This window comes from Oncorhynchus tshawytscha, linkage group LG22, assembly GCF_018296145.1.
Source record: "Oncorhynchus tshawytscha isolate Ot180627B linkage group LG22, Otsh_v2.0, whole genome shotgun sequence".
Classification (NCBI taxonomy): Eukaryota; Metazoa; Chordata; class Actinopteri; order Salmoniformes; family Salmonidae; genus Oncorhynchus; species Oncorhynchus tshawytscha.
Window position 1 is genome coordinate 16,269,623 of NC_056450.1, and position 21,258 is coordinate 16,290,880.

Sequence of the window (21,258 nt, forward strand, 5' to 3'; positions counted from 1 at the left end):
GGGAGGGGCCCATGGAGGGGGTGAGGGTCTGTCTTCCAGAACTGGGTTGCCAATGCCATGCCATCATTCAGTGTGGTTTCAGACTTTGCTGGAGTTTAATGCTTTACTGCACTACCCACTTATTAGATGGTTGTATTTCTATATTTACATTTGAGAATATATTGCAGAGAAGGATTGCCCACAGGCACATTAGAGTCATGCTGATCTCTTCTCACATACACTCACTGATCAGTTATAGGTAGCCCACCCAACTAGTACCTGGTTGGACCTCCCTTTGCCTGCAGAACAGCCTGAATTCTTCAGGGCATTTTACAAGGTGTCGGAAATGTTCCACAGGGATGTTGATCCATGTTGACGCGATGCATCACGCAGTTGCTGCAGATTGGACGGCGGTACATTCATGCTGTGAGCAGCCCGTTCCATCTTATCCCAAAGATGCTCTATTGGGTTGAGGTCTGGGGACTGACCAGGTCACTCAAGTTAACTGAACTCGCTGTCATGTTCCAAGCAATGGTTTTCCACTTCTCAATTGTCCAGTGTTCGTGATTGCGTGCCAATTGGAGCTACTGCTTCTTGTTTTTAGCTGATCGGAGTGAAAGCCGGTGTGGTCGTCAGCTGCAATAGCCCATCCGTGACAAGGATCAACGAAGTTTGCATTCCGAGGTTCCGGTCTACACACCACTGTTGTACGGTGCCGTCATTTGTCTATTAGCTTGCACGATTCTTGCCATTTTCCTTCGACCTCTCTCATCAACGAGCTGTTTTCACTCACAGGACTGCCGCTGACTGGATGTTTTTTGTTTGTGGCACCATTCTCGGTAAGCCCTAGACACTGCCCTAGACACTGTCAGGAAGAAGAAAATAAGGAAGATCCAGAGATGACTGTTGACTTACGGAAGAGGAACTCAAGGCCATACTGCTCAAATATGGAGTCAAAGCTGGAGCCATTGTAGGTGAGACTACTAAATACTACACATTAAAGTGGCAGTTGAAACAAAAAATCTAAAAAGCTGCGTGATGGGGCTGGAGAAATGGTACCACTCTAATTCATAGACCGAGTTATGGATGTAAGGACTGACCATCCATAGTTTTAACCATGTTTTGAGGCTATGCAGTGTTTGTTTACATTTGCTTTGTTTACAAACATTGGAGTAAAACAAGCTTATTTTGGGTTCTGATGGGGTACGACAGAACCCAAATATAAGTTACATTCTTCAAGAATCAATGGGTATACATAATTAATTATAAGTTCAAAAATGGATGTAGCTACGGATAATTGCCCCTTTTAATCTCTGTATTTGATCTGTCTATACTTGCTAATATAACTTATCCATATGGTACTTTGTACAATGTCTTTAGTTTGAAATGGATCTCTGTGTGTGTGACAGATAGACCTGGTGGTGACTATGAGAGGAAGCTACAAAGGCTACTAGAACCTGCCCAGACAGAACGGTGGCACAGGAGATGCAGACCAGTACTCTGATAGTGAAGAATAGTGGGGTATAATCATTAAGATTTGTTACAGACAGATGTGGATTCTGTATGCTAAAATGGATGACAAAACGGTGTCCTCAAACAAGGATGTGTTTACCTCTGATTCTGTTGGTCTTCCTTGTTCTGAACCTGAGACTTTCATTAGAGAAAGAATATCAGCATGGTAATGAACAGGTGAGTGGTTCATACTAGGATCTTATTTTGAGACCCTGATCAAAGAATAGTGAACGTTCTATGCAGCAATGTCATTCTCCTCAAGTAAGGAACATTTTTTGCCTGCAGTGCCACCTTGTGACAGTAATTAGGTATTTCTGTGCCTGGGTTCTAATGCAAACTGTCTCAATGTCTCAGTGGTGTCTCAGTGGTTCTCAGCTCGGTTACTCCTTACTTTTAACAGATGGAACGGCACTCTCTGAATAATAAGAAAGCTGAATATCATTATCAGTGTTTTATGCCATCGTCGAGAATGGTAAATCTGACAACTACTTAGACCACCAGTACCCTTATTTACGAATTACTCACAAATTCATCATTTTAAAATGGGTGATGGAATTATTTCTGGAGTGTAATGCTTTTGTGTAAGGGGATAACAATGATGCTACCCTGGTAGGGGTTTGGAGAGCTCTGGGGCGCTATGAATTCAATCCCAAGAGGAATGCAGGGAATCATGGGAATGTGGCTGTCTTCCACAACAGCAGAGGGGGAGGGGGGGGCAGTTGCCCCCATCGCCTGTTACACCTGGGCATGGAGTTGGGCGGAGCAGAACATCCTCTCTGCTAGGACATACCACAGGATCAGTAACCATTTTAGAAAAACTTGCTCATTAACTCTTCAAAGGGAATGGGATCTCTGCTCTTCTTGCAATTTTTTTCATCTTGAATCTGCACATTGTGCACTCTTCTCACACTCCAAAGCTGGTGCATATTTTGGGTTTTAAGGGACAACTTAAGGGATCAAGCAAGCCGTTGGAGCATATTTTTGGATGTCCTGTTATTGGGCTGTGGCTCTAAACAACTTAACTTAACCCATGCAGGTGCAGCCTCCATCTGTATCTCTGGGTGGCGGTTGTAATGATTCCTTCTATTCCTTTTCTCAGAGCTTCAGCATTACTGAGATGGTAGAGCAGGGAAGTTTGTTTTGATCTGGTTTTTATCTAATCTTGACAATCACATCAACCTAAATATCTAATCCCCACTAAAGTGATGACCAATGAGTGATATTCTGTATTTAAGTTTTCCTCTGGAATCACAGATTGAGAGTCAAAGCCCTCTCTCCAGTAGTAGAACACAGAAGCACACTGGGAGTAATATTCTGGGACCTTGGCCAAGGCCCCACCGGGTCAGTAGTAATCACAAACATTTCAGTAATCTTATCTGTGACAAGCTGTTGTTGGTGGTTACTGAGTGGATGTTGTTAGGTTCTAAATAAACAAGAGTAAAAAACTCACAGACAACTATGAAAAGCTCAAACCAAGTTTTACCCAATGGTGACAAAGACATATTCACACAAGCACGGGTATTTAAATATTCCCCCTATACTGAGTCTCCTCCTTATACATATGGACAGCCAATACATCTCTGTTGCTAGACAGGACTTTAGTGATTCCTGTTCTTTCTCACTTCATCTGATCTGACCTTGGCCCAAATTCCTCACTCCTCCCCAACTCATGGCTGTCCTGTTGACTTGTACCAGACTGTGGCCTTTCTCATTTCCACAGGATACCTGATGTCTAACCGTAACATGTTCTGACAATGTAAACGTTCTGCATTCCCCTCTCTCCCTCAGTAACATGAAATATCCTTGTTTATATTTCAACTTTAGAATTCAGAACCCATCAAGGTGATTCACTGGGCTGCGGTTAACAGAGTGAGTAGAGGGGATGTGGAATATACTTTTAATGATTATTTTTCTCACTTCTTGTAGCAGGACATGGCGATGGTGGACAAGTATACCCCGGCTAACCGATCACCTTGCGTCACCCCAAAGACCTCCTTTTTCTAACAGCATATCAAGGCCCCCTACATTAGCATGTTTAGTTGTCTTTCAGATTCATTCCCATCTTTCCACTCTTTCAACAGTTCATACACTAGAGCTACGGTGTATATGCAGGTCTACACGGTATACTTTATTATCCTGTTAATGGTTTTACCATCACTGTGACTTTGATTGGGTTGTTCATGTATATAACCAAGCTAGTGCATTAATCAAAGTGCTCATTCATACCGAAAATAATGTTTTACTAAGAAAAGGTTTGGGGGAAATGTCTTGGTTCACTGTACTTTTACCTCACGACTTTGAACCTAAGATCTTGCACAACAACCACAAGTGGCTTTATGACTTTCCCCTAACCTTTTATCTCTTTGCCATTCCACCCGATCTGATTTAAGATGGTGAGGGACACTGGTAGTGTGGCTGTTTCTCTTTCCTCTCATCTGTTTGGGTCAGACAGTCTGATTGGTTTCTCTTCTTCAGGAGCCGGTCACAGATGTCCTGATGGAGTTCCTAGAGACCGAATCTATACACACTGGCATTGTGTAAGTCCAGTTTCCATAAAACAACACTACACATACAGAAGCCATGACAATTAGGGAATAGTCACCATTTGTAAGGTAGCTATCTCTCAGGTTATGTCCCAGAGACTTTATGGTTACTGCTTACTGAGGCTACCTAGATTCCATATTCTCCTACTTATTTGTCTACCTTTTTTATGTGGTCAATTATACTCTTTCTTCCAGTGCCACCTGTCGGAGGCCTATCAAGGGTGCAGCGGGGCAACCAGTCCAGTTTAAATACCCAGACCTGCCTGCCAGTCCCATGACCCTACAGAGACAGGCATTGGAGCGCTGCCTGGTGCCTCTGTGAGCCCAGATCCTGGTCTTCCTCATCTTGACTTGCCTCCTCGAACGCATCTACTCTGCCATGGAGCACAGCTCGGACTATCCCTTTGTGGCCTTGCTGGACAACCTCAGTATGGGGACAGCGACTGAGGGACTGTCGCTCTAGGATGACCCTTAGGACTCATCTGTACACCCTCTCTAGGGAGGAGTAACTCCCCTGCTCTAGGTCTGTGTACTGACTCTCCACCCTTCTCCTAAAGGGAGAAATCATTTTATGCATGAATTTAATAGTGGATAAAACTTAATCCAGCCAATGCTTATACCAATCCTAAACTTTAAAATCCATGATGAGAAGTAGTGCACACTTGGGGGTTAAGGAAGGATGCTCCACAAATTGGTTTACAGTTGTTGTGAGGAACTTCATTTGGTCACTGTAATTCACCTTTACATTTTGGATGATGCCACTCTTAACCAAGCAAGGTCGCCATTATAACCTTGTGGGTTGGAAAATGTTCAGATGAAACTACTGTTCAAATAAATACAGTGATGGTGGAAGTGCAGAAAATAAAGTTATTGGGCCTAATTTAGAGAAATAATACAATTTTGAGATTTGTAACTGAAGGGAAGATGTTGTATTTAATTAAAAGTATGCATCAAGGAGAACTGAATGGCGTTACAGCAACAATTTATACATTGGTTCAGTTGGGGTTATCAAAGTCCAGTCTGTGTTAGAGTTCATCAAAGATGTGATCAGGGACAGTATTCTCTTGTTTTAAAGGTTTTGTAAATGTATCTTTATTCAGTACAGTTTTTGGGCACTGAAAAGTCAAACTAATAAGCAATATTAAAAAATATATTTTGTGAATACCTTTTCGAACCCATCTGTAATTTTTCAGTTTCTATTTTGGGTGTGAAATAGCTACTTTAAACAAAAAATGTTAGGGAATTCAGTGTTTTTTCAAGAGTTGCTTTTGTGTTTGAGTTATTTTGAATAAAGAGATTCTTTTCATTTGGACATGGTCCCAAATGAATAACACATGCTGTATGACATTTTGATTCAAACTGCATGCATGTGCATATTTAGTTGAACAGTTAGTCAGTATGCTGGTTATCTGGTGACATGTCAGTGCTATCTTGGATCCTTGTGATGACCATACTCGAACTTTAACTCTTTCCATTTCAAATGTTAACTTAAAGGGTGGGTACCCTATTTCAAGCCCAGCACATGACGCTCTAACGATCATATATAAAAACGTCACGAGCAGCTGCATTAACACGCTGTGTGTGTGTACTGTCAAATAGTAAAAATGACTGACCGCAGTGGAGAATGTAATATTATGAAGTTAGTCAAAATTGTGTCTCTCAGCTTATTATTCGTTGTTATAGTATGTTTCGTTGCAGCCACTTTAAGGACTCTGACGTTTGACGTGAATTCAGGACTTCAACTTGCACACTGGGAAAAGACGAACAACATTGCGTCTGACATAAACCAGCACCAGCGAAAGGAGCTTCTTGCTAATTTCAGAGGTGAGATCCGGCCTAACTTCATCAAACTGAGCAAATTTGACAGCCTATGTTGTGTGAATAATCGCTATAACATGCACACTAAATTTGGTCAACGCCACCGGCTTTTTTTGTATGCAGAGGCTATCCAGATTCCCACGGTGTCAACAGCGAAGACGCAGCTCAACATCACCGCACTGGGCGAGTTCGACAGCCTCCTGAGGAGAGGTAACTTTGTTTTGGTCCCGGGAGTATACGATGATCCATTCCATAGGCAGACGGTTAATGTAGGAAATATGTTTTCACTGACCACACAGTTACCAATTAGCATTTCGACACTGCTTTATGATACTCAAGCAGAAATGCATCCGTTTACTCCACTAGAAATGATATCACGTGAAAAAATTGATGTTTGGCGCTGGTGCTATAAATTACTTTGATAAACTGTTAAATATTTTGACATTTTCCTTTGTGTGTCGATGTCTGTTTTTAAACGTTCATAAAAGCCTTAAAAGCTTACCCTGACTCAGTGGACCAGAGCGGTTGACTCTTCTGACCCCTTTTCACGCTCCGGAAAATACTGCCTTCACATTCGTCAATTTCTGTTGTTATCTTGTCCAATCATTAACGGTGTGTGTTTCAACTCCGAGTATACATGCTGACTGTCGCCTGGAAGTATTTTTGTGGGGGGAAAAAGCGCAGAAACCGCCTCAGAAGGTAAGCAACATTTACGTACCACTACAAAGATACGGTTAATGGGATAATGTTGCTTTCATGCTGACGCGATTGTAGATTTACTGCGAGGAGTTGGCTGACAAGCTGTTTGGCTAGATAGCTACAGCACCTAGCTAGCTAACATTTGTCTTTGCTTACTGTTGGGGAGGGTGGGGCGTTCTGTTTGGCTCGCAATGGTTAGAGGTTTTCTCCCCTCGCACCCTGTTTCTCTCGATTTGGTGAAACAAATAGTTTAATACATTCAAACCTCAGATTCTTAGTAGAGGTCAACCTTTTTCAACGCCGATACCGATTATTGGAGGACAAAAAAAAGCAGATACCGATTATTTTTATTTATTTGTAATAATGACAATTACAACAATACTGAATTAACACTTTTTTACATTTTTTATTTTACCCCTTTTTCTCCCCAATTTCGTGGTATCCAATTGTTTGTAGCAACTATCTTGTCTCATCGCTACAACTCCGGATACACAACCCAACCAAGCCTTCTGCTTCTAAAACCTCTTGAAGCTAGGGTGCACTATTTTTATTTTTGGAAAAATAACGTTCCCAAAGTAAACTGCCTATTTCTCAGGACCAGATGCTAGAATATGCATATAATTGACAACTTAGGATAGAAAACACTATAGTTTCCAAAACTGTAAAAATATTGTCTGTGCGGATAACAGAATTGATAATGCAGGTGAAATCCTGAGAAAAATCCAATCAGGAAGTGACTCTTATTTTGAAACCCCTGTCTTTCTATGCATCCCTATTGCCCATTGAAAGGGATATCAACCAGATTGCTTTTTCTGTGGCTTCCCTAAGGTGTCTACAGCCTTTAGATGTAGTTTCAGGCCTTTATTTTGAAGAATGAGTGTAAATGTCCACATTGCGTAAGTGGTTTGTTGTTGGCTCTCAGTGTGATTTTTGCGCAACACAGAAAGGTAGCCATTTTTCCTCCCGGTCCTAGTGAAAAGCCAACTGTCCCGGTTGATATATTATCGAATAGATATTTGAAAAACACCTTAAGGATTGATTATAAAAAAACGTTTGGCATGTTTCTGTCGCTATTATGGATCTAATTTGGAATTTTTGTCTGCGTTGTTGTGACCGCTATTTCCGGTGGATTCCTAGGCATAATGCATCAAACTAACCGAGGTATTTGGATCTAAAAAATATCTTTATGGAACAAAAGGAACATTTGCTGTCTAACTGGGAGTCTCGTGAGTGAAAACATCCGAAGCTCATCAAAGGTAAACGATTAATTTGATTGCTTTTCTGATTTTCATGACCAAGCTTCCTGATGCTAAGTGTACATAATGCTATGCTAGGCTATCGATAAACATACACAAATGCTTGTATTGCTTTTGCTGTAAAGCATAATTAAAACATCTGAGATGACAGGGTGATTAACAAAAGGCTAAGCTGTGTTTCACTATATTTCACTTGTGATTTCATGAATATGAATATTTTCTAGTAATATTGTTTGACTGTTGCGCTATGCTATTCAGCGTTGCTGATGACAAATATACCGGATCCGGGATGGGTAGTTCTAAGAGGTTTTAACACAGCGCGCATCCAACCCGGAAGCCAGCCACACCAATGTGTCGGAGGAAACGCTGTGCACCTGGCAACCTTGGTTAGCGCGCACTGCGCCCGGCCCGCCACAGGAGTTGCTGGTGCGTGATGAGACAAGGATATCCCTACCGGCCAAGCCCTCCCTAACCAGTACGACGCTATGCCAATTGTGCGGCGACCCACGGACCTCCCGGTCGCGGCCGGTTACAACAGCCTGGGCGTGAACCCAGAGTCTCTGGTGGCACAGCTGGCGCTGCAGTACAGCGCCCTTAACCACTGTGTCACCCGGTTAAGGGCCTGAACACTTATTTTAACTGAATATAATACATCAATAAAATCCATTTAGCCTCAAATAAATAATGAAACATGTTCAATTTGGCTTAAATAATGCAAGAACAAAGTGTCGGAGAAGAAAGTAAAAGTGCAATATGTGCCATGTAAAAAAGCTAACGTTTAAGTTCCTTGCTCAGAACATGAGAACCTATGAAAGCTGGTGGTTCCTTTTTAATGAGTCTTCAATATTCCCAGGTGAGAAGTTTTAGGTTGTAGTTATTATAGGACTATCTCTCTCTACCATTTGTATTTCATATACCTTTGACTATTGGATGTTCTTATAGGCACTTTAGTATTGCCAGTGTAACAGTATAGCTTCCGTCCCTCTCCTCGCCACTACCTGGGCTCGAACCAGGAACACATCGACAACCGCCACTCTCGAAGCATCGTTACCCTTCGCTCCACAAAAGCTGCGGCCCTTGCAGAGCAAGGGGAACAACTACTCCAAGTCTCAGAGTGAGTGACGTCACCGATTGAAACGCAATTAGTGCTCACCCCGCTAGCTAGCCATTTGACATCGGTTACACCAGCTTAATCCCGGGAGTTGATAGGTTTGAAGTCATAAACAGCCCAATGCTTGAAGCATTGCGAAGAGCTGCTGGCAAAACGCACGCAAGTGCGCTTGAATGAATGCGTACGAGCCTGCTGCTGCAGGCATTTCGAAAACAAAGCGTTTATTCTTTCAGTGAAATACGGGACCGTTCTGTATTTTATCTAACGGGTGGCATCCCTAAGTCAAAACATTGCTGTTACATTGTACAACCTTCAATGTTATGTCATAATTATGTACAATTCTGGCAAATTAATTACGGTCTTTGTTAGGAATAAATGGACTTCACACAGTTCGCAACGATCCAGGTGGCCCAAACTGCTGCATATACCCTGACTGCATGCATGGGACTCAAGAGAAGTGACACAATTTTTCTAATTATAAGAAATTCATGTTAGCAGGCAATATTAACTAAATATGCAGGTTTAAAAATATATACTTGTGTATTGATTTTAAAGAAAGGCATTGATATTTATGGTTAGGTTTGGTGCAATGACAGTGCTAAATCATCACCCGTTTGGCCCAGTAGGCTGTGATTCGATGAGAAATCAACAGGCACCACATTGATTATATGCAACACAGGACACACTAGATAAACTAGTAAGTAATATCATCAACCATGTGTAGTTAACTAGTGATTATGTGAAGATTGATTGTTTTTTATAAGTTTAATGCTAGCTAGCCACTTACCTTGGCTTCTTGCTGCCCTCACATAACAGGTAGTCAGCCTGCCACGCAGGCTCCTCATGGAGTGCAATGTAAGGCAGGTGGTTAGAGTGTTGGACTAGTAACCGGAAGGTTGCAAAAATGAATCCCCGAGCTGACAAGGTAAAAATCTGTTGTTCTGCCCCTGAACAAGGCAGTTAACCCACCGTTCCTAGGCCGTCATTGAAAATAAGAATGTGTTCTTCACTGACTTGCCTAGTTAAATAAAGGTGTAAAATAAATAATAAATAAAAAAAATCGACCAAACCAGTGTCCAAAAATACAGATTTCCGATTGTTATGAAAACTTGAAATCGGCCCTAATTAATCGGCCATTCCGATTAAATGGTCGAACTCTAATTCTTAGTAACAATTTGATATGCAGCAAGTGAGACCACGGAGGTGACAATTTCTGTTTTTAGCAAGTCTGCTATTAGTTAGAGAGAGGAACGTTGCTTGTCACCTGTCGAGGGAGAGAGGCCCTCCGCAAGGACTGCCAGTCAACTACATAGTGCCTTGCGAAAGTATTCGGCCCCCTTGAACTTTGCGACCTTTTGCCACATTTCAGGCTTCAAACATAAAGATATAAAACTGTATTTTTTTGTGAAGAATCAACAACAAGTGGGACACAATCATGAAGTGGAACGACATTTATTGGATATTTCAAACTTTTTTAACAAATCAAAAACTGAAAAATTGGGCGTGCAAAATTATTCAGCCCCCTTAAGTTAATACTTTGTAGCGCCACCTTTTGCTGCGATTACAGGTGTAAGTCGCTTGGGATATGTCTCTATCAGTTTTACACATCGAGAGACTGAAATTCTTTCCCATTCCTCCTTGCAAAACAGCTCGAGCTCAGTGAGGTTGGATGGAGAGCATTTGTGAACAGCAGTTTTCAGTTCTTTCCACAGATTCTCGATTGGATTCAGGTCTGGACTTTGACTTGGCCATTCTAACACCTGGATATGTTTATTTTTGAACCATTCCATTGTAGATTTTGCTTTATGTTTTGGATCATTGTCTTGTTGGAAGACAAATCTCCGTCCCAGTCTCAGGTCTTTTGCAGACTCCATGTTTTCTTCCAGAATGGTCCTGTATTTGGCTCCATCCATCTTCCCATCAATTTTAACCATCTTCCCTGTCCCTGCTGAAGAAAAGCAGGCCCAAACCATGATGCTGCCACCACCATGTTTGACAGTGGGGATGATGTGTTCAGGGTGATGAGCTGTGTTGCTTTTACGCCAAACATAACGTTTTGCATTGTTGCCAAAAAGTTCAATTTTGGTTTCATCTGACCAGAGCACCTTCTTCCACATGTTTGGTGTGTCTCCCAGGTGGCTTGTGGCAAACTTTAAACAACACTTTTTATGGATATCTTTAAGAAATGGCTTTCTTCTTGCCACTCTTCCATAAAGGCCAGATTTGTGCAATATACGACTGATTGTTGTCCTATGGACAGAGTCTCCCACCTCAGCTGTAGATCTCTGCAGTTCATCCAGAGTGATCATGGGCCTCTTGGCTGCATCTCTGATCAGTCTTCTCCTTGTATGAGCTGAAAGTTTAGAGGGACGGCCAGGTCTTGGTAGATTTGCAGTGGTCTGATACTCCTTCCATTTCAATATTATCGCTTGCACAGTGCTCCTTGGGATGTTTAAAGCTTGGGAAGTCTTTTTGTATCCAAATCCGGCTTTAAACTTCTTCACAACAGTATCTCGGACCTGCCTGGTGTGTTCCTTGTTCTTCATGATGCTCTCTGCGCTTTTAACGGACCTCTGAGACTATCACAGTGCAGGTGCATTTATACAGAGACTTGATTACACACAGGTGGATTGTATTTATCATCATTAGTCATTTAGGTCAACATTGGATCATTCAGAGATCCTCACTGAACTTCTGGAGAGAGTTTGCTGCACTGAAAGTAAAGGGGCTGAATAATTGTGCACGCCCAATTTTTTAGTTTTTGATTTGTTAAAGAAGTTTGAGATGTCCAATAAATGTCGTTCCACTTCATGATTGTGTCCCACTTGTTGTTGATTCTTCACAAAAAAATACAGTTTTATATCTTTATGTTTGAAGCCTGAAATGTGGCAAAAGGTCGCAAAGTTCAAGGGGGCCGAAAACTTTCGCAAGGCACTGTATTTGTATGAAATTTAAGATGCTCATTCTGTTTTGGTTTATTTGATATTAATAGGCCTGTATTCGTCCCATGTTTAACAGATATATTTCTCGTCAGGATGACCTCTTCTGACCAATTAGTTTGAATAATGTAAGTACACACAGTCTGTGAGGGTGGGGTAAAAGGTGGGACAGATGCAAGGTTTCCAATAGCCGGCTTTTGGCCGTAAATAAATGAATAGAGATAAATACAATTTGGAAAAGGTGAAAAATTCCCATTGAGAAATAATGAGTTTTAGCCTATTCATTGATGGAACTAACAGTTGATCTAAATCCATTTGACCAGTCATGCTTAATGCTTATTGGTCTATGGGGTAATTTAGTGAAATTTAATTGGCGCTGTCGGACAGATGGTTGTATGAATTTGGGATCAATTCAGAAGCATACCACCCTGCATACCACTGCTGGCTTGCTTCTGAAGCTAATCAGGGTTGGACCTGGTCAGTTCCTGGATGGGAGACCAGATGCTGCTGAAGGTGGTGTTGGAGGGCCAGTAGGGGGCACTCTTTCCTCTGATCTAAAAAAATAAATAATAATATCCCAATGCCCCAGGGCAGTGATTGGGGACACTGCCCTGTGTAGGGTGCCGTCTTTCGGATAGGACGTTAAACGGGTGTCCTGACTCTGAGGTCATTTAAGATCCCATGGCACTTATTGTAAGAGTAGGGGTGTTAACCCCCTGGCTAAATTCCCAATCTGGCCCTCATACCATCACGGTCACCTAATAATCCCCAGTTTTCAATTGGCACATTCATCACCCTCTCCACTGTAACTATTCCCCAGGTCGTTGCTGCAAATGAGAACGTGCTCTCAGTCAATTTACCTGGTAAAATAACGGATAAATAATGAATTTAGGATCTATTGTCCTATACCTGTCCCAGAGTCCTTTTTGGCTATTTCTTTCTTGACAAGCTGACCAATAGAATAGGTCAACTTTTCTACTTTGGTGCATAGTGGATTGACATATGCTCGTAGGTGGTCCGCCCATAAGACTAAGTACATTTAAATGAATTGCTAAAATTATATAGCATAATTAGCCTACTCCAGTTTATACAGAAATAAATAAAATAATTCAAAATAGGTTACTAAAGCATGATTTGGCCACAGAGGAACATTTAAATTCCCCAAGCCTTAAAAGAAAAAACAAGTTGTGGGTTGTTTTAAATGGCATAGCCTACAGTTGGAAGCAAAGGCAGTGCGTGCAATTTGGGCAGCGTGCGCAGCAAACACCGTAGATGATTACTAAGTTGCTACTGTCTGTGGATAGTAGAGGGGGCCCAGCCAGGCATATCACAATATTACGAAATATAATTGCGTGAAAACGTAGTTTGGAAAGCAAATGGTATTGCTGTAAAGAGAAGACAAAGACTCAAATCAGTCTTTTAGTTGTATAAATCCACAACTTAATTAAGCTAACAACCATAGGCTATAGGCCTATCTTATTGGCACCAGCGGAGAGCATCGGCCATATCCCCGGTGATATTCACTTTATCATTGTTGGGTCCGTGCAACTTAAGTTTGTTTTTGGACAATTTCCTCCTCCAGTTTAGACGACAACGTCGATACGCGTCAATGCATCCTTGGCTTGCATTTTCTGCTAAGACTAATTACCATAATCTAAATGTGATTTATTTCATTCTCAGCATTGTGGATGAACTCTCTAATCAGATTATGCACCAAATGCATATTTGTCTGCAACATTTCTCAAATGTCTTAAGGTCAAATGTCCAGAGCCTCATTTTCATAAAGGAAACCCTGGACAGATGTCAAGGTAATGTGTGAGCCCATGATCATTATGCTCAGAGCTTAAACTCTCATGACAGTCTACATTTTAACCATCAAATGTAATATTTTTTTCTTTTTATTTCTTTTTTGTTCTGTTTGTCTTTCTTTCGTGCACACAGTTTATTGGTTGACCTTTTTTTTGCATGTTCACTATGAACTAACGAATTTAAGATATGCACCTAGTGTAATGACATCTGCCTGTATGGAATATTTTCTTTGCTGCTAATACATTGGCCAATAATCTGTTTGGAAAATGGTTTGTTGTGCACACATTTAGTAGCTCAGGAAGGTTAGCTGCCACCAAACACACATATTTTCTCAGGTAATCTAATCTGAAGCAGTTTGTTAGATCAGTTTCTCTAGCTCAGGTTTTAGAGCGGAGTGTGCAGAAAAAAAATTAGTGTCTAGTCGAATTACATACAGTGGGGAGAACAAGTATTTGAAACACTGCCGATTTGGCAGGTTTTCCTACTTACAAAGCATGTGGAGGTCTAATTTTTTATCATAGGTACACTTCAACAGTGAGAGATGGAATCTAAAACAAAATCCAGAAAATCACATTGTATGATTTTTAAGTAATTAATTTGAATTGTACCTATGATAAAAAATTACAGACCTCTACATGCTGTGTAAGTAGGCAAACCTGCAAAATCGGCAGTGTATCAAATACTTGTTCTGCCCACTGTAAGTATTGCTGTTTTTATAAGCACACTAAAACCCTAAAAGTATTACTTCTGGTTAGTTCAGTAGCATGTGATTAAATGCATTAGTCGGTTAAAATAAATAACTCAGTTGGGAAAATGCTAGTTTATCAGATTTATTGTGAACAACAATTTATGCACATATTTCAACAGCTAATTTGTAACATTTTGGTGCAATTTTTGGCAAAGGCTTTGCCATTGACCTGTGCATTATCTCCTGTGACCTTTTTGACCCACAATTTAGGCACAAATTGGAATATCTCAGCAATGGTAAGGCTTACAGACATTAAAACCAAGTGTGCTGTGCTTCTGGGATTATGTTGTATCATTTCAGCTCTAAAAGCAATGTTCATTTTACTCCAGACCAAAGGACATATTTCCACTGGTCTAATGAACATGGCTCTTGTTTCTTGGCCCAAGCAAGTCTCTTCTTCTTATTGGTGTCCTTTTAGTAGTGATTTTTTTTGCAGCAATTTGACCATGAAGGCCTGATTCACAGTCTCCTCTGAACTGTTGATGTTTCTTGAACTCTGTGAAGCATTTATTTTGGCTGCACTTTCTGAGTCTGGTGTGGAGATCCAGTTTCATCATAGCCCTTGATGGTTTTTGTGACTGCACTTGAGGACTTTTAAAGTCTTTGACGTTTTCTGGATTGATTGACCTTCATGTCTTAAAGTAATGATGTACTGTCGTTTCTCTTTGCTTTCTTGAGTTGTTCTTGCCATAAAATGGACTTGGTCTTTTATCAAATAGGGTTATTTTCTGTATACCACCCCTACCTTGTCACAACACAACTGATTGGCTCAAATGCATTAAGAAGGAAAAGAAATTCCACAAATTAACTTTTAACAAGGCACACCTGTTAATTGAAATGCATTCCAGTTGAAGCTGGTTGAGAGAATGCCAAGAGTGTGCAAAGCTGTTGTCAAGGAAAGGGTGGCTACTTTGAAGGATCTAAAATATCAAAACTATGAAATGACACATGGAATCATATAGTAACCAAAAAAAGTGTTAAACTAAAAAAATATATATTTTAAAAGCGAACCAGGCACAGCTTCTTTCTTGAGCTCTGACCTGAAGATCATTGATGTCATGATTTGACCTCGTTGTCTTGAAAGCACCATAAAACTCATGGTGCTCATCGCCAGCTCATAACTGTGAAGTTGGATTCAGTGCTCTCGTCTGCATTAACCCAAATGTTGATCCAGGTTGAACTTCATAGCCCCACATTAAAAGTAAGCAATGGTGAGTTGAGAAGACTGCCATAGCTCCAAATAAAAAAGTTACCATTGGCTGTTAATTACAGAATTTTTATTTTCACATGGTTGGGGTCGTGGGCCAAAAGAGTTTGGGAACCACTGCCCTACACTAAACACATGTTTTCCCTCTTCCAGTTTTCCCTACAGTTTTCTCTTCCCACCTGGTCCAGCATGAGGTTGTGGCCAACTACAGCCACCTGTTCTGGGTGCCTGGCTCTGACCTGGCCCTGGTCCCCTACATGCTGCTGGCCCACATAGATGTGGTGCCTGCTGATGAGAATGATGGATGGGAGGTCCCACCATTCTCTGCAAAGGAGATAGATGGATTCATCTATGGTAGAGGGACCATCGATAACAAGCAGTCCGTCATGGTGAGTGTTGACCGTAGGTAGAGGTTTATGGGACTTCCCAAGGCGCTCTGGTCAATTTTGGGAACTCAGTTGGGGTCTCAATTTACTGTTGCGAGTTAGAAGTAGTAGAATACACAAGGTGCAATTTAAAAATTGTTGTGCATCATCAGTTTCTCTTTTTACGTGAGTCACTGATAGTCAGTCAATTAGCCCATGTCAGCTACATTGTTTTAGATAGCTGGCTGCAAAACTAATTTAGCAATCTAAACTTGTTGTCATGGTCAAATTACCTGCTGGGGGGGGCCCTGCAATTGATTTTGTTAGTCAGTCTCACTCAGATATATTAAACTGCAAACATTTCTCCACTCTATGGCAAAATGGGTAGAAATGCATGAAATGAGCTGTAAACAGCAACAACAACAACAAAATCCAACCCATGGAAAAATGAGTAGAATTGCATGAAATTAGTTATAAAATTGCAAAATCTGTAATTGGAGCAAACTTGCTTAAAACTGCAACATTTTCTCTACACCCTGTGGCAAAATGTGAAGAATTCACTGAAATGAACTCTAAAAAGTAAAAATTCTCTGTGCTGACGAGCGGGGACACCCATCCCTGATTTAAGCCAAGGGCCTGATTTAACAATGTGTTTACTGTGATACGATTTCATATTGTCAGAATTTAAACAGACTATTTTTTTTCACTGTAGGGAGTCCTCCAGGCGCTGGAGTACCTGTTGATAAGAGGTTATTCTCCGCAAAGGGGATTCTTCATTGGTCTGGGTCATGATGAAGAGGTTTGAAGTTAGTAGAGGTATTTTATTTCAGAAACCGAAAGGGACAGAATTTAGAAGCATGATCTTCTCTTTGTACTGTAGGTGGGTGGCTTGCAGGGGGCCATGAACATAGTGAAGGTGCTGAAGAGGAAAGGGGTGCAGCTGGCGTTCATACTGGATGAGGGTCTGGCTGTGCTGGATGGAGTCATCAGTGGTCTGCAGGGGCCTGCTGCTCTGTAAGCATTCATTCATTAACTCTTGTCTCATATGTTAGGCTCTATAGCACTTTGTGACACTCTGCTGATGTAAAAAGCCCTTTATAAATGCATTTTATTAAGTGCTACTTATAAGGTTTACGTCATAGGTTGCACTCACTGTTTATTAAACGTGTGTGGGCCTGCCTGTGTGTATATGTGTCAGGATTGGGATCAGTGAGAAGGGACAAGCCACGGTGAAACTGAGTGTCTTCAAGGCCCCGGGTCACTCCTCCATGCCTCCCAGAGAGAGCAGCATCGGCATCCTGGCTGGAGCTGTCAAAAGGTGAAAGGGGATTTGGGAATCACACTCATCACGGACTAGATGGGTCTTCTATGTATAGCCATTGCTTAACACCTACAGTTCAATGAAGGGGAATTCCACTTTTCTTGCTTGGTCAGCCATGAACATTATAGAGCCTGAGACAAATATTTTATAAGGCCCAAGGTTCAGTTTTTATTGTCACGCACATAAGTGGAGTGAAATGCCTTGCTTGCAAGCGCTATCCCAACAATGCAATAATCAATATCCATAGTACTATAATGTAAAGTAGTACAAAAACACAAAAGAAATAGAAATAAGAAGAACACGAGAAAGTAAGAAAGTTGTATACACCTCTCAGTTGAGTATGAGTGAACTCCTTAAAGCGAGGACATTTCGTAATCGGCTAGTTATACATTGTTTTAGGTCTGCATCAGAGTATATTGTCATGTCATGTTGTGAACCCTAAGCCCACATTCTCTAAGCCCACGTGATCTGTTTTGTCAGGTTGGAGGACAACCCTATGCCCATATTGTTTGGTGAAGGCCCTGAGCGCAGGACCTTTGAACACTTAGCTCACAGGGTAATGCTGTGTTTCTAACCTCTGTCCTACATTGGCTTCAATTATCCTATGGGATGTTCTGCGATATAGAGTGTAGTGTTTAGTACTAGTCTTAACATCATTTTAAAATAAGTACACAGCTTTTTAAATCACTTTGAAATGTCTTTGTCTTACAGTTTGGACTCCCAATTAAGTTTGTCATGTCAAATATGTGGCTGTTCTCTCCACTTATTGGCAGGTAATTTCCCTCACTGAATTTCTCTGGTTTGTTCCACCTTGATTATTTCAATTACATTGGAAATAATTGCAGATTATACTTGATTGAGTTATAAAACCTAAATAACATGTATTTATGTTACAGAGTAATGGAAAGAAGTCCTGACACAAATGCTTTTTTGAGAACCACAACTGCAGTCACCATGTTCAACTCTGGTGTTAAGGTACAATATCTTGTTATAATAAATGAGTTATAGTGCATGAAGGTGTTTTGTTAAAGTGATTCTCCTGAGGTTTTCTATAGTTTCAGCAGTTGTTTGTCTCGAGAGCACTTTCAATACGGTGTCTTTGAAATTGTTGTAATACGTCATACATTTTGTGTGATATGTTCTTTGAAAGAATGTTGTATATGTTCAGAATTCCAATTGTTTTATGTTATATAGTCTTGGGCTGCATCTATTATGCAAATACAATACTTGGATGTTTCTGTTCTTCATAGGTGAATGTTCTTCCCTCCCTTGCTGAGGCCTATGTGAATCTGCGGATACATCCAGCACAGACCGTAGAAGAGGTGGGGATTAGCATTTTATACATCTACATATATGGTTCAACAGCATGTTATATTCAAAATTCATGTTCTATTATACTGTAAAGCTAAAATCATAGGTCCATCTCACAAAACCGAGACACTGAATTTATAAACTATTTAGTCATGCTGGCAACTTTGAAGTACAGTTCAAGGAAACTCTCCCCAGTTTTCAAAATGTATAGTGTTTGTGTCTTCCTGTCAGGTTCTAGAGTTCATCCAATCCACAGTGGGAGATGAGAGAGTGAAGATGGAGCTGGTGAATGGTTTTGACCCACTGCCTGTCAGCTCGTATGATGAAACATCCTTTGGGTTCCAGACCATCAAGAAGACCCTGCTGGACCAGTTCCCACAAGTTACTGTTGCGCCTGGTAAGAAACGGAATAGAAGAGGGAGTGGTATTTGTTTGATTTGCCCACTGTGATGTTGGGGAAAGGGGGGATCCTGTTTTTGGTATGATTTTTTTTTTTTTAGGTAACATGTTCACATTTTTATGACATAGTATTCAGCATACAAATCTATCATATTCCAACGTGCAGGTGTCTGCATCGGGAACACAGACAGCCGCCACTACACTGACCTGGCCAAGGACATCTATCGCTTTGCACCTACCTGGATCAGACCAGGGGACACCCAGAGGTACGACTCATTGTAGCTGGGGCACTGGATATTCTGTAGAGAAGAGCTCTCTTTATCAGGTGTTGAATGTAGTCATAGTAACTGGATAGTACTGTATCTTTCAATAGCCTGTTGAGGAGATTGTTCTAACACTGCCCTTTTGTTGACCAGGAGACTAAAACTCAAGTCTTATGATCTAACCATGTGACACTGTTGAACCATAAAATAAATGTATGTCAGCCCTACATGCACAGCGTCTTGACAAGGAAGGTTTAACAATGCCCTCTGTTTGCATTGAACAAACAAGATAAAGTCTCACCTTACTAACACTGTAGTTTGCTTGCTATCGTTCCACTGTTTATGCATTCTCTATATTTCCAGGTTCCATGGTATTAACGAGAGGATTTCTAAGAAGAACTATGAGGAACTGGTGGTCTTTTATTTCAATCTGATCCAGAACTGTGACATCAAGGAGCTCCCTTCTCCCCACAGTGCTGGCCATGAGCTCTAAAGCAGTAGGGTATTTGGGGGCCACTTACATTCATAATCTAGATAAAAATGAGTTTGTTGTTAGATTCTATTTACCCCTTCAGGTTGGGTCCCTCCTTTATTTTGGATGAAGTACAGACATATCTTGGTGATGCTAATATATATATTAATAATAATAAACAACAACAAACTACCAATGCTATAGTTTGAATGAAGACAGTCTGATTGTATTATCAGTGAGTACATCAATTCAATGTTACTCAGACATCAAAAGGGGGCAGGCTCTCACGAGGAACAGACATGTAAACATGGAGATTTTGATCTCTGTGTTGTAAAAAAACAAAACACTGGTGACGGTATTGCATAAGAGAGATGGAGTTAGATTTTTATTATGGCCATAAAGTTTTTAATGGGTATAAAAAAATCAATGTAATATGTTACTATTTTGTTATTGGTCATTGACGTGAAACTTGAATTGGAAATCATTGTGGTGGGTGAAGTGTATGCAGTGTGCTGTGAGAGCTACTGGACAAATGTCCTCCCTATGGAATGGTTTCTAAACAAATATAAAGATATGATATAAATCATTTATTTTCAATGCACATTAATGGTATGAAACTTGAAATATTTTGACTAAGCGTGATATCTTACTTGCTGATTTCTATGAGTTACTTTAGGTTTTTTTGTGTGAATATTTAATACAGGTTAATTGAGGTGCAATACTTGATTTATCTGTTTGAGAACTGAAATTCTAAAAAATGTCTTGAAATACTGCTGCCCGGTGTGTGAGGTACTGGGCCAATAAAGCTGAAGATATCATTGATGTGGTGAACATAATGGTTAATAAACATGATGCACTGTGGTGATGGCCATCTTTGTTTCCAGTTGATATGTACAGTCAGACATTATTTTAGAAGTGTTCAGACAGTAGGTCTAATGTCATTCCAAACCATTAACAAGGAGCTTTACAATAGTTTTTTTCAGCTATACCAAGGTTGTCAAAGTGTTTGTTCCTTGGGTTTTTCCTTTCAATTAAGACCTAGACAACCAGTTGAGGGCAGTGTTGACAAATTAGCGACTTTATTGCTTTATTTAGCGAGTATTCAGACCCCTCTAGCGACACATTTTTAAAAAATCGACTATTTCTGGTGTTGGAGACTTTTGAAGACTGATGTGAAAGCATCAAACCCTGAATTCAAAGGTTGGTTGAAGTCGTTTATTGGAGATGATACACGGGCATTGTAAGGCTGATTTCTACACCAAACTTAATGTAAAAAAAAAAAAACATGACATCTCAAAAACATACTCAAAAGGCAAAGCCTTGTAAGAGTTCCACCCAAAGCAAGCTGCCATTTATGGTTAACACATTTTACTCTAGGTGTGGAGGGGGGTCTGGAAAAAACAAACAATTAACCTGAATTAGGGCCAGACTAGTCACCATAATTTTCTCACATTGCCATTGACAGTTCTTTCTATTGTCTCTTTTTGGCCCATTTAGATTGTTAAT

At 40.6% G+C, this 21,258-nt stretch overlaps 1 protein-coding gene across 1 annotated transcript; it reads left to right on the top strand.

Moving 5' to 3' along the window:
• The first annotated feature begins 5,542 nt into the window (after positions 1-5,542).
• Positions 5,543-20,613, top strand: LOC112221933 (N-fatty-acyl-amino acid synthase/hydrolase PM20D1.2-like). Its single transcript, XM_024384389.2, has 13 exons — positions 5,543-5,858; positions 5,976-6,062; positions 15,775-16,010; positions 16,699-16,785; positions 16,867-17,000; positions 17,185-17,304; positions 17,788-17,863; positions 18,019-18,080; positions 18,204-18,282; positions 18,558-18,629; positions 18,850-19,015; positions 19,184-19,283; positions 19,644-20,613. The coding sequence occupies exons 1-13, from the start codon at positions 5,639-5,641 to the stop codon at positions 19,771-19,773; spliced, it is 1,569 nt and encodes a 522-aa protein (XP_024240157.1). The 5' UTR covers positions 5,543-5,638; the 3' UTR covers positions 19,774-20,613.
• Positions 20,614-21,258: the final 645 nt, after the last annotated feature.

What these genes read in the sequence shown, in the direction of transcription:
- LOC112221933 (XM_024384389.2), top strand. Translation starts at nt 5,639, where the DNA reads ATGACTGACCGCAGTGGAGAATGTAATATTATGAAGTTAGTCAAAATT. An exon ending in GTCTGGGTCATGATGAAGAG is followed by an intron (nt 16,786 to 16,866) that starts GTTTGAAGTTAG and finishes TTTGTACTGTAG; the next exon opens with GTGGGTGGCTTGCAGGGGGC. An exon ending in TTCTCTCCACTTATTGGCAG is followed by an intron (nt 18,081 to 18,203) that starts GTAATTTCCCTC and finishes TTTATGTTACAG; the next exon opens with AGTAATGGAAAGAAGTCCTG.